This window comes from Phocoena phocoena, chromosome 19, assembly GCF_963924675.1.
Source record: "Phocoena phocoena chromosome 19, mPhoPho1.1, whole genome shotgun sequence".
NCBI classification, from domain to species: Eukaryota; Metazoa; Chordata; class Mammalia; order Artiodactyla; family Phocoenidae; genus Phocoena; species Phocoena phocoena.
The window spans coordinates 57490426-57504751 of record NC_089237.1 but is presented as its reverse complement, the minus strand read 5'-3'; the positions used below and the strand labels follow the sequence as shown (position 1 = coordinate 57504751).

The window sequence follows — 14326 nt, the reverse complement described above, 5'->3', positions numbered from 1 at the left end:
AAAAAACAAAAACAAAACACAAAAAACTTTTCTGGAAGTATATAGCCTGAGGAAACAGAAAAGTGGGGCAAATCAGGGGAAAACTGGGATGGGGCTGTGACAGCCTTTGCTAAGGATCCTGGCCCGCTCCACCAGCCGCACATGTAAAGCAGTCCTGAGGCCTTTGGCTCAGCACTTTGGAAAGTGGCACGCTGTAACTATCCTTCCTGCAGGACGGCATAATGGGGATTCCTAAGCCAACCGTTCACCACATCATCACCCCCACTCATGTCTTCCCAAATTACGGAGCAATCATGAGAAATCCTACGACTACACTAACCTTCTTTCTTTCAACACTGCTTCTTTGAGAGTAAAAGCAGGAACTAGGAGGCCAGGTTGTGCAATATGCTCATTCCTTCCTTGAATGCCACTTTTCCAAGTTTATGGCAGTGGCTGTATCCTTTCCTTTTTATGCAGGGTGCATTTTTAGCCCTTTTTAAAAAAACCATCTTCGTATATTTGCTAGATAGTAGAGGAGAGTGATCTGAATTCTCTCCACAACCTTCACCAAGAAATGCATTTTACAATGATTTTAAACATGGCCGAATAATTTCAAACCTTTTATCATCTTAAAACCTAAAGAGTAATCATATTTTTAAAATAGGAAATCAGTTTCTTTACAAAACTGCTAAAACAAAACTTCAAAATCCTTTCGAACAAGAGTGAGAATGGAGTAAAAGACCACAGAAATGGTAAGGACCCTGGAGAAAATGAGTACCTGCCATGGACGGGGCCAACATTACCTGACCAAATACTTATCCTTTGCAGACAATGCCATTATTATCCTCATTTTTACAGGTAGAAAACTAAGGTCTGAGAAGTCTAAATCACTGACTGGCAACCCTGTCTGCAAATGAGAATGACCTGGGCCCAATCCCAGAGACTCATTTAATTATTCTGGATGGGACTTGGGAATCAAGCTTTTAAACCTCCCCAGGTGGTCCTAATATGCAGCCTGAACTGAGAACACCTGTTTACACAATGCTACAAAGTCCACAACAGCTGACCAGGATTCAAACCTAGGTCAACCTGACTGCCCACTACACAGCATTAACTCCGAACTCTGGAAACAAGTTTTTAAGAGTTTGTTAACTATTGTGACAACTACTCCAAAAGGTCAACAAATATAAAAGAGCTCAAAATATAAACTGTAATGACAGCTTGGTTAATAAGATTACAAGATAAATATAACAAAATTAAAGTAATAAAATAAATGACACAAGTTCAGTCCTGGCTGGAAACATAAAAAAAAGCCTGTTACCTGTCGGAACCTGGGTGAAACTCTGAAAGCAGGGAAGGTCGTCTGCGAAGCTGCTGCTGCTGCTGTTGCTGCAAGAGCTGTGAGGCCTGACTGACTTCGAGATGAGAAGAACGATAATCAGGGACTGCAAACTCCTAGTGGTAAAATAATCATAAACTAATTATTAACCAAGAAGTGAAAAGCATCATGAAACCAAACCCAGGACAAATGAACAAAGGCAGTTATGGTCCACTAAGTATGGAAAGAAGCAGCAATGATTTCAATCCTTCACTGATTTTACTCTTTCCCATAACCTAAAACAATCAACATTAACTATATATCATTCAAAAGAATTCAAAATGAGATTTCCTGTTCAACCTATATATTTTTTTTAATTTTTAAAAATTTACTTATTTATTTATGGGGACATTGGGTCTTCATTGCTGTACGTGGGCTTTCTCTATTTGTGGCGAGCGGGGGCTACTCTTGGTTGCGGTGCAGGGGCTTCTCATTGCGGTGGCTTCTCTTGTTGCAGAGCACGGGCTCTAGGCTCATGGGGGCTTCAGTAGTTGCAGCACACGGGCTCAGTAGTTGTGGCTCGCGGGCTCTAGAGTGCAGGCTCAGTAGTTGTGTAGTATAGGCTTAGCTGCTCTGCAGCATGTAGGATTTTCCCAGACCAGGGCTCGAACCCGTGTCCCCTGCAGTGGCAGGCAGATTCTTTTTTTTTTTTTTTAATATATTTATTTATTTTATTTATTTATTTTTGGCTGCATTGGGTCTTTGTTGCTGCATGCAGGCTTTCTCTAGTTGCGGCAAGTGGGGGCTACTCTTCATTGTGGTGCGCAGGCTTCTCATTGCAGTGGCTTCTCTTGTCGCAGGGCACGGGCTCTAGCCTCGCAGGCTTCAGTAGTTGTGGCACATGGGCTTAGTTGCTATGCAGCATGTGCAATCGTCCCAGGCCAGGGCTCGAACCCATGTCCCCTGCATTGGCAGGCAGATTCTTAACCACCGCGCCACCAGGGAAGCCCGACAGGCAGATTCTTAACCACTGCGCCACCAGGGAAGTCTCAACCTATATTTGATTTATTCTTCTAATAACATATCACAATAACTCCTAATCTATATTATTCACATAATAAGGTCTCAAACCCTTGTGTTCAATATGAAATCCTAAAAAGCATTCCTATCTTAAATTTAAAATGGGTAAGCTGGAAGGGACACAGAAGCCATCTAGTTAAATCCACGTGTATTTACAAATTAAGAAACAGAAGTCCAGAGAATCAACCTGCTAGTTAAGAGTAATAGTTTTTCCATCATTCTAGGTGGGTGTTTTATGTTTGTTTTTCTACTTTTCTTTTGTTGACTTTTTGTTGAAAAGGTCAAAGCTTCTTTTGAAAAGATATTAACAATCACAAACAGATAAACACAGAATTACCAAATAACCCAGGAATTCCACTCCTAGGTATATAGACTAACTAAAAGCGTATGTCCACACACAAAAATTTGTACACAAATTGTCAAAGCAGCATTATTCACAATAGCCAAAAAGAAGACAGAATCCAAATGTCCACCGACTCATACATAGATAAACAGCATGATATATCTGTACAATGGAATAATATTCGGCCATTTAAAAAAATGAAGTACTAATACATGCTACAAAATAGTTGAACCTAGAAAACATAATGCTAAGTTAAAAAAAAAAAGATTCAGAAGCCACATATGATTCCACTTACATGAAACGTCTACAAGATGCAAATCAAGAGACAGAAGGTTGATTAGTGGTTGTCGGGAACAGAGGGAAGACAGGAATTGCGGCTGACTACTATTATGTATGGGGTTCCATTTTGGGTGATGGAAAAGTTCTAGAATTAAATAATGGTAATGGTAGCCCAGCATAGTGAATATATGAAAAACCACTATATTATACACTTAAAAATGGTGAATTTTATGTTATATGAATTATATATCAACAAAAGTTTAGAAAATCACAAACAGATAAAGTAGAGCTGGCCAGACTGAAACATGGAATAGGACAGGCGGTCCAGAACCTTTCATTAGAAGCAAATAACAGTAAAAAGATTATCTCATACACAGTCTATGAAAATATATCAGGTACAAAGTTGAAAACATAAACAAGAAAAAACACTGAAGACAAAATCATTTTTTAAAAAAAGTATGTCAAAACTCAAAAAATAAAGAATTTACATCCAAAGAAATAGAGACAAGATTAAGTGAAAGTGAAAAAGGATACAAAAGTATTAAAAATATCCTCAAAAAGAACCAAATAGCAATTAAAGAAAGTAAAAAGTTGATCACTGAAATTAGACAGTAGTAGAACAGACAGAGGTGAAGGGCAAATGCAAGCAAAGACAGGACTGAGGAATTCTCTCGTAACACAGAGCAGCACAAAGATACAGAAATTACAGAAGTCAGAAATGGCAGCTACAGTAAAAGGCTCCAACATTCAATATCCACAGGTGAGAGGCAATATTCTGTGAATAATAGAATAGCATTTCTCAGAAGTTAAAAAAGACATAGACCTCAGATTTAAAACGGCCTAAGAGAAAAGTTGAGCAGATTCAAAAGATTAATCCACACTGGACATATCAAAATCTGAGAAAACAAAAGATGAAGAGAATACTCTACTACTAGTCATAATAAAAAATTGGTTTCCTAGAAAGTGAGAAGGATCATAATAAAAGCAGACTTTTCATCAGCAACACTGAACAGAACGAAACACAAATACATATTCCAAGTTCAGAGGAAAACAAATTTTTTTTTTTTTTTTTTTTTTTTTGCGGTATGCGGTCCTCTTACTGTTGTGGCCTCTCCCGTTGCCAAGCACAGGCTCCAGATGCACAGGCTCAGCGGCCATGGCTCACGGGCCCAGCCACTCCGCGACATGTGGGATCTTCCCGGACCGGGGCACGAACCCGTGTCCCCTGCCTTGGCAGGCGGACTCTCAATCACTGCGCCACCAGGGAAGCCCGGAAAACAAATTTGAACCTACAAATTCAGTAACCAAATCATCGTTCAAGTTTTACGACTACAGACTTTTCAGAATTCCGGAACTCAGAAAATTCACCAGTGACAGTGTCTCTGAAAGAATTCCTAAAGGATGCACCCAGCAAGACAAATGAAGAGTAAGGAGCGAAATGAAAGAAACAACAGTGCACTTCTGCTTCCAGCTATGAGCAAGTAACACTGTCCAAACTACATTCCCACAGTAAACAGCAAAAAAAACTGGACAAAGTGTAGGAATTCCTTTCAGACATCGGACAATAGGCTGCACAGGACTTGACCTCTGAGAAAAGTGACACAAATGGGGGAGTCCTAGCATAATCCAGGCTTTCTGCCTGGAGGTGATTTCCAAACTGCATCCAAACAGTGCCCCAGAATCTTATTCATTGAAGAAGCAACCATACTAGTTTGGGAAAGCCAGATAGAATTTCTGGAGACTTCCAGAGAGGAGGGAGTTACACAGAGAAATATTTCCTGAAATATGAATTTGTGTTCCCTTAAGTGTTTGGCTGAATTCCAATCTGTAATGCATAGGTAGAGCATAGCCCAGTTTTTAAAGGCTGAACTAAGAACAACTTCTGAAGAAAGAACTGTTAGAAGGAATGATAAAACAAACAATTCCCAGAGCTCATACAGGGCCAGACCTCATTCAAATTTCCTCCAGCCAGAGATAAGAAATCTCACTGGATACACGAGATATTCAGTAGATAGCCCAGAAGTGGCAAGTTCAGAATTGGAGGATAAATTAGACCTAGAATAAAGACTATTCTAAACTTGCCTTAAGAGTGTTTAAAAATAAAGCTCAAAAGTAACTTCACTGCCTACCAAAAGGAATCCAACCTTCTTTAAAGGAATACAGCAAAATCCAGCAATATTCATATTCTAATCAAAAATTAGAAATCCAATGCCTGCAATGATAATTTCACAGGATGAAATTAACAGTAGGTTGGAAACTGCAGAAGAAAAGATCAGTGAACGTGAAACCATAGCAAAATGAAGCAAATGGGTACAAAAACGGCAGGGGGGGCGGGGGGGGGGGGAGACCAGAGGTCCAGTAACCTGTAGGATAAAATAATATAGGAGTAACTGGTGTCTCAGAAGGAAACTACGAGTAGACAGAAAATATACCTGAAGAAAAAATGGCTGAATACTGCCCAAATTTTATGAAAATGACGAATACACAGAGGCAGGAAGCTCAGTGAATGCTAAAGTCAGTAAGTAACATATACATTCAAAAAGCACATCAAAATCAACTGCTGAAAAACACTGATAAAGAGAGAAATCTTAAAAGTAACCAGAGGGGGGAAAAAGATATATTTAAATAAACAAAGATAAGGATGAGCAAAGACTTCTGGTCAGAAACCAAACACGTCAGAGTTCAACGAATTACATCTCTTAAAATGCTGAAAGAAAATAACTGTCAACCTAGAATTCTATATCCAGTGAAAGCATTCTTCAAAACTCAAGTTGAAGTAAACTTTTTCAGGTAAATAAAAGCTGCACAAGTTCACTGCCAAAAGACCTGCACTAAGAGAAATAAATGATGCTCTTCAGGCAGGAAGAAAATGTAGCAAAAGGAAACCTGAATATATACAAAGAAGTGAAAGGAGTCAGAAATCACATATATGTGGGCAATTATATAATAGAAGGGAGAAAATAATATGGACAGAAATCAGTAAAATACAAAAAAAAAGCAAAAAATGGATGAAACTAAAGCTAGTTATTCAAGGAAAAGAATCTATTAAACTGATAAACCTCTAACTAGACTAATAAAGAAAAAAAGGAAAAAAAAACCACTTATTAACACAAGGAATGACATCACAACAGATCTAAAAGACACTGAAAAAATAAATAAATAAAATAAAATAAAATAAAAGACACTGAAACAAGGAAATAGTATGATAAATCACAGCAATAAATTTAGTATCTTGAACAACAAAATACCCAAACTGACTCAAGAAAAAGTAAAGAATCTGAAATATAACTGTTAAAGAAACTGAGTTAATAATTTATCAGTTAAATTCTTCCCACAAAGAAAATTCTAGGTCCAAATGGCTTAGATTCTATCAAATATCTAAGGAAGCAAACAATACCAATCCTACAATGACTCTTTAAGAAAATACAGGGGGAGGAAACACTTCCCAAGCTAATAACCTTCCTAATGGTGAAAGGCTGAATGCTTTCCTCTTAAGATCAGAAACCAGGCAAGGATGTTCCCTCTCACCCCTTCTATTCAACACTGTACTAGGTATTTTAGCCAGTGCAACAAGGAAGAAAGAGAACAGACATCTAGTTTGGAAAGGGAGAAGCAAAAGCTGTCTTTATTCTCAGGTTACAGGATCACCTACATAGAAAATCCTATGAAATCCATAAAAAAGCAAGTAGAAGTAGCAAGTAAGTTTGCAGGATAGAAGATAAATATACATAGCAGCAATGAACAACTGAAAACTGAAATTCAAAAATAAGTACCAGTAACAACCACATTAAAAATATTACATATTTAAGAATAAATGTGACAACAGATGTACATGACCTGTACACTGAAAACTACCAAACATTACTATGAAAAATTACTATGAAAAATTAATGCAGACCTGCAATAAATGGAGAGATATACCATGTTCATGGACAGGAACATTCAAAGTTGTCAATTCTCTCCCAAATTAATTTCTAGATTCAATACAGTCTAAATCAAAATCCCAGCAAGCTTTTTTGTAGACACTGACAAGTTGATTCTAAAATGTGAAGGCGCTAGAATATCCAAAACAACAATTCAGGAAAGAATCACACTACTTAGCTTCAGGGTATTATAAAGCTCTAATAATCAAGACAGTGTGCAGTGCTTTATTAAAAGATTAAATGTTTGTTTACACAGAAAAATCACATTAGTGAGATAAAGAAAGACAAAACATATCAGTGTAGAGAGAACAGAAATATACTCACATATATATGATCAACTGATTTTCAATGAAAATGCCAAAGCAATTCAGTGAGGAAAGGATAATCTTTTCAACAAATGATTTCTAGAACTGAATACCCACATGCAAAACAATGGCTTCAACCCTTACTTCACACCATAAACAAAATGTAATTCAAAATAGATCACAAACTTAAATGTAACAACCTAAAGTTTTAAAGCCTCTAAGAAGAAAACATAGAAGAAAATCTTAGTGACCCTGAGTTTGGCAAAAAACTTCTCAAATATGACACAAAAAGCAAGAAATATTAAAGACAAAAATTAATAAAATGGACTTGATAAGATTAAAAACATATCTCCCAAGAATACCATAAGAAAAGAAGGCAAAGCTTCTTTATGTAATCTAGTAGATACAGCTAATACATAGATACGTATCTCCTAAACAATTTTATTTGTAATAACCAAAAACTGGAATAAGTGACTGGATAAACAAATTATGGTATATCCATACCCAGCAATAAAAAGAAATTAATTACCAAGATGCGCCAGAACATGGATAAACCTCAAAAGTATTATGGGACAGAAAAGAAGCCATTGACAAAAGAGTTCATGTGAAACTCAAGACAAAGGTAATCTGTTATGACAGAAAGCAGACCACAGTTTCCTGGGAGTTGAGGTTTGTGGGAAGTGGGGGAGGAGGCCTGACCTGGACGGGGCACAAGGGAACTTTCTGGGGTGATAGACATTTTTTTCTTTCTTCATTTTGGTGGTGGTTTTACGGTTGTAGGAATCTTGTCAAAATGTACACATATAAGAAAATTTTATTATACATAAAGTAAATCCCAAAGTCGATTAAAAAAAAAAGAAAGCAGCAGCAACAATAATCTAGGAAATCAGTAATCAGATGAATAGCACTGGGGCAGGAAGGACACACAACCAAAACTCAGCACCTAACCATGTAAGAATCCTCAATCTAGCAGCAGAAAGTGACTTCTTCAACCAAAAATGGACATCTACAAAAAAATGCGACTAATATACTTAATAGTGAAAGACTGAATGTTTCCCTAAACAGAAACAAGGTAAGGATGTCCCTTCTCACTTTGTAATCATGACCATGCTTTAAAGGAGTCCTCGGTAGTACCCAGTAGTACTCAACTATATTTGCTGGTAAGTGTGCTTTCTTGTTCTCCAAAATGACCATCTCATCCCTTCCCTTCTCTTTTCTTCAAACCTCTTACACCCCCGTCCCTGGCACACTCTAAGCTGATAATTTCACCTATTTTATTTTTCACAAGGTAAAACAATCATGCAAGCTCATCTTCCTACCATCAAATCTCTCAAGGCAGAGGTTCTTTAATATATCACAAATAATACCAGTAGCTACATAGAGTAAACACACATACAGAAAACCTTAGTACAGGACCTGGCCCTCACTCAAGAGAAGCCAAGTCATCCGGCCAGCTTAATACTCAACCAGAACTTGGCACATAAACAAAGGTCTTAACTTAGAAACTCTAGGCAATTGATTCTTCTCTATCCATCAACAACTCCTACAATCAGAAGCAGAGACATGTTCACCTCCTGAAATCTGGCATAAACTCACAATAAGAAGATAAATATAATTAATCCCTAACCTTTGGTACCCCACCTTTGAGAATGGTTCTTGCCATTAAAAATATATATATAACAATTATATATATATAATTGTATTTGGTTTCTGACCAACAAATATATTAAATGGGAAAAGTAAAGAAAAACACAAAATACGTATGCAACTTGCACAATAGCTGTTCCTTACCTGCTGGTGACGGGTGCTGGGAAAGGTGTACTGAACAGAGTGGGGAGGATAACGACTTTGCTCTGTGCTGAATGCTCCTTGGTTGGGAGGATAACCTGAACTTGACATTATCAGTAAAGAAGTCCTCACCAGGTTGTGAGATCAAGTGCAACAAACAATCATGCTTCTAGGAAATCACCTAAACAGGATGGGGAAAGAAAAGAATTGGTAAGTACTAAAGCACCAGGTGTGCTTCCAATAACACAACCATAGCTGCATAAACAAAACCACTATTATCAGTAAAAGCTTTCTCTCATATTACTTACTTAATATAATAGAAGTTACTGGGGCTTTAAAAACATCAATGGGTCTTTTCCTCTATACTTAAAAAAGTTTCTTTAACATATCACAAATAATACCAGTACCTACATAAAGTGAACACACATAAAATCTTAGCTCAGGAGCCAGCACATAGCAACTGCTCAGTAAACATCCTTCTTGCAGTAAATATCTGAAACACAAATATTACATATTGCAAAAACAAAAATCTATGGCTGTACATTTGGGGGTTGTGAAAAAGTCAACTGTTAAAAGGATTCAAGAGTATTTATAAGGTAAGCATTTGTGCAGAAGAAATATTGTCTTTATTAAATAATTCTTCCCCAAAATGGCAGCCTAAGAAGGCATTAGGGATAGAAAAGCTTTCAAGGAAGAACAAAGTGAGCCTATCACTTCAAGAAAAACAACTGCCAAATTTTTTTTGAAAATGAGGATTTTGGAAAAACTTCCATCTGTCACCATGAGCCTGACGGCTTCCCCACATTTAAAGATTTTTCTGGCAAGACTGGTGGTGGTATTAACAAGTGTGATATTACATAATGAAATTTGAAGATCTGCATAACTCAATGAATCAATATTTTCCAAATGACCAATACAGAATTACAAAATAAGGCGTAAATGAAATATTTAAAGTACAAAACATTTTACCACAGTTAAATAAATAGGCGCAAGACAAACCAATAAATGTTTAATGTGACAGAATATGAAAGGTTTACTAATATGGTTTCAGATTCTACACAGTAACTAACCTTTAAAAATTTACCATTTGTCTGGTTTGGGTGTGATATCAAAGAATATCCACAATTATGTTAAAAGGCTATTAAAATACCCCCTCCCTTTTCTAAATACATGTCTACCTGAGGTTAGCTTTTCTCCATAAACGTCCATCAAAACAACATACTGGGGCTTCCCCTGGTGGCACAGTGGCTAAGAATCCGCCTGCCAGTGCAGGGGACACAAGTTCGAACCCTGGCCCGGAAAGATCCCACATGCCATGGAGCAACTAAGCCCATGAGCCACAACTACTGAGCCTGCGCTCTTGAGCCCGAGAGCCACAACTACTGAGCCGCGAGCCACAACTACTGAGCCCGCACACCTAAAGCCCATGCTCCTCAACAATAGAAGCCACCACAATGAGAAGGCCATGCACCGCACCGAAGAGAAGCCCCTGCTCGCCGCAACTAGAGAAAGCCGCGCACAGCAATGAAGAACCAAAGCAGCCAAAAATAAGTAAATAAATTTATATATATAAAAAAAAACATATTGCAAGATTGAAGCAGAAATGAGAAACAAGCTACCTTCTTTTCAGATACAGAAGAGGTCTGCCAAAATGTAAAACAATACTACTCTTCTCATCAAATTTGTTATATTTTGGAAAATACTTATTAAAATGTTATTTACGTTAAGATTTGGGTTTATATTATTTTTAAATAAATATCTTTTAAATTTCCCCATCTTAGTATCTAATATGGTAAATATCAACACATATAACCCACAAAAGCAAAAGCTCTTTGGAGTCCCAAATAATTTTTAAGAGTATAAAAGGAGTCTTGAAGCCAGAAAGTTTGATGACCACTGGTCTAGAGAATCAGGCCATCTTCAGATTGACTAGCATGAGTGCCCGGCAGAGGCAGGTCACACCAGGTCTCTGCGCTCCTTCTACCCTGCACTCCTAGAAACTCTGGCCCTGTTAAGGTGTGGCTTTGACATGATGTTTATGTCAAGTGAACTACTCTACTGGACCCGGGTTGTACCAATCAGATCCCCCTCCAAGAATCTGAATTGAGAACATTAGCTATTGCGAAGTGGCCAGAGTAGGAGTCAAGGTGAGCCAGAGCATGTGCCAGAGAAGTTACAGGGGAGCAGAGGACGCCAGTGCAGACACAGACCAGAACAGAGGCAGAGAAGTGGAGCCCAGAGACCTCAAAGGCCCTCTGAGACACACTGGAAACCGCCTAGGCTCACACTCCTTGAATCAGCCCCCAGAGAAGGTGCTGTATTTCTTTCTTTCTCCTTGGATACCTGTTAAACGGCCTACACAGTCTCACAGTAAGTCCTCTTTGCTTAATACAGGTGGAGTAGGTTTCTACATCTTAGAATCATGAGATCTCAAGTTAAGTCCCAAAATAACTATACAAACCTTGAACAATCCAAATGTCACGTCCATCAACGGAGGAACAGATAGATAAAATCAGGTATATTCATACAAGGGAATATTATTCTGCCACAAAAAAGAACAAAGCACTGATATACGCTACAGCTTAGACAAACTCTGAAACATATGCTAAGTAAAAGAAGCCAATCATAGTGACTGATGATTCCTTTCATATGAAAGTCCAGAACAGCTAAATCCATAGCGACAGAAAGTAGATTAGTGGGCGCTTAGGGATGGTGGGGTGGGTGGAGGAATAGTAGGTGATGGCTAAAGTGTATGTGGTTTCTTTTGTTGTTCACTGTCGTAAAATACACATAACATAAAATTCACCATTTTAGCCATTTTTAAGTGTACATTTCTGTAGCATTATGTACATTTACATTGTTGTGCAACTATCACGCCATCCATCTTCAGAGCATTTTCATCTTCCCCAAAAGAACCTCTACACCCAGTAAACATTAACTCTCCATCCCCTCCCCCAGCCTCTGGAACCACCATTCTACTTTCTGTCTCTATGGACTTGACTGCTCTAAGGACCTCATATAAGTGGAATCATATGAGTCACCAGTCCTTTTGTGACTGGTTTATTTCACTTAGCAGAAATCTTCAAGGTTTATCCATGTGTTAGCATGTATCAAAATTCCCTTCCTTTTTAAGGCTGAATAATATTCCATTGTATTGGGGTTTCTTTTTGAGGTGATGAAAATGTTCTAAAATTGACTGTAGTGGTATCTGCACATATCTCTAATATATTAAAAACCACTGAATTGTACAATGTAAATGGATGAATTTTAAGGTACATAAATTATATCTCAATAAAGCTTTTTTAAAAAAATTACCTATCCAAAATCAAACAAGCAAAAAAACTATACAATGCAACCACAAGATTTAAAAACAACTGTGCTGGGGCTTCCCTGGTGGCGCAGTGGTTAAGAATCCGCCTGCCAATGCAGGAGACACGGGTTCGAGCCCTGGTCCGGGAAGATCCCACGTGCCGTGGAGCAACTAAGCCCGTGCACCACAACTACTGAGCCTGCGCTCTAGAGCCTGCGAGCCACAACTACTGAAGCCCGTGTGCCACAACTACTGAAGCCCACGCACCACAACTACTGAAGCCCACGTGCCTAGAGCCTGTGCTCTGCAACAAGAGAAGCCACCACAATGAGAAGCCTGCGCTCCGCAACAAAGAGTAGCCCCCACTCACTGCAACTAGAGAAAGCCTGCGTGCAGCAGCAAAGACCCAATGCAGACAAAAGTTAAATGAATAAATAAATTTATTAAAAAATAAATAAAAACAACTGTGCTGCAGTCCAAGTTGACATATTCCATAGTTCACGAATTCTAATACCCACATGTTCATACCTTAAAAACTCTGAAGTCAATATCCATCCCACAATCACTAGCATTTTATGGTTTCATGAGTAGTACTTTTCCTTTAATCTTAGAGGTAAATAACAGTATCTTATAAGCAAAGACATCTTTTTGCTGAAATACAGTATTAGAGAGTTACTGCATCCACTCTTAGGTTTCTGTCCTAAATCTCTCTCCAGAAAGCTTTTTGTCTCTTTAATTTGTTCCTTGACGCTTAGGATAAGGCAAGAAAATTAAGGACACTGATATTCCCAAAGTGATTTCCAATCTGAGGTCCTTCAAAAGACCAGGTAATGTGTGCAGGACTTTCAAGAAACCTAACAGAAACATATACAAACAAGGGACAGAGGACACCCTCCTAAGCACAACCCCCAAAAGCACAAAAAACAAGATTGTTATCTTTGACAGAGAAAACATTTTTCTGTAAAACAAAGACACCCTAAAATCGCAAACCGCAAACCAGAAAAAGCACAACAGCAAAATTGTGATATACATATGTATCTTACAAATCAATAAGAAAAAATGATCGCAACAGAAATATAAGACATGACAGAAATATGAGATTAACAGAGGAAATAAAATTAATGAAGTCAACTTCAATAATGACAGAAAAGTAAAACAAAGAAACTGGCAAAATATTAAAAAATAATGCTTAGTGTCTGGTGAGGGTTTAGAGAAAAAGGTACTGTTTCACACATTACTGGTGTGTATGTAAAATGGGTACAAATTGCTTTCTAAAAAAGAATGGCAATTTATACAGCATCAGCCTTGAAAATATGCATATCCTCTACCACGGCAATTCCACTTCTAGGAATTCACTTGGTTATTCAATACAGATATATCCAAAAATGAATGCCTGAGGATGTTTCTCAAGGAACTGTCCTAAATATCCAATACACAAGCTTAGAAAATTGTTTTTTAAGAAATTTAGCTAATGAAAAATTTTACTTAGAACATGCCACAAAAAAAGTTCTTATAAATGAGAACATTTTGTTTTATATAAGTATGATTTGTATATACCACTACTTCTCTATTTTTCATGTGTCTATCACATCTTCACAAGACTTCAAGGCCAAAGGCAGAAATATCATGTACGTATTCAGTTAACATCTACTGAACAGTATACACTGTGTGTCAACAGCTCTAAACAGCTCTAAATGTTGGCATCTTATCTTGAGGTGACGTAGACAATAAGTGACCACAAAATACTATGATAAAGTGCTATAAATAAAACAGGATGGGAGAAGGGAAAGGGAGACATGTCTGGCAGGTAGAAAGCCAATCTCAGCTAGGATGACCGTATGCCCCAATTTCCTGAAACAGACCCAATTTACAACTACTGTCCCAGTGCAGTTATTAACTATGCTCCATTTCCTTCTCAGAACGGTCCCAGTTTGGGTAATAAATTATATTCTAAGATGACTTTTGAGCCAAAGCCTTGAAAAGACAAGAGCATTCCATGGA

General features: G+C 37.8%; 1 protein-coding gene across 3 annotated transcripts in view; it reads right to left on the bottom strand.

Moving 5' to 3' along the window:
- The window catches only part of NCOR1 (nuclear receptor corepressor 1), a 120952-nt gene extending 111826 nt beyond the window's left edge, over positions 1-9126 (bottom strand). For 2 of the 3 annotated variants that reach the window (XM_065897152.1, XM_065897150.1), the window contains exons 1-2: positions 9019-9126; positions 1301-1434 (exon numbers count right to left, since the gene is read on the bottom strand). In XM_065897152.1, the coding sequence (XP_065753224.1) occupies positions 1301-1434; positions 9019-9126 (242 nt within the window). The remainder of the gene's footprint in view (positions 1-1300; positions 1435-9018) is intronic. The other variant, XM_065897151.1, reaches the window with a different exon arrangement.
- Positions 9127-14326: the final 5200 nt, after the last annotated feature.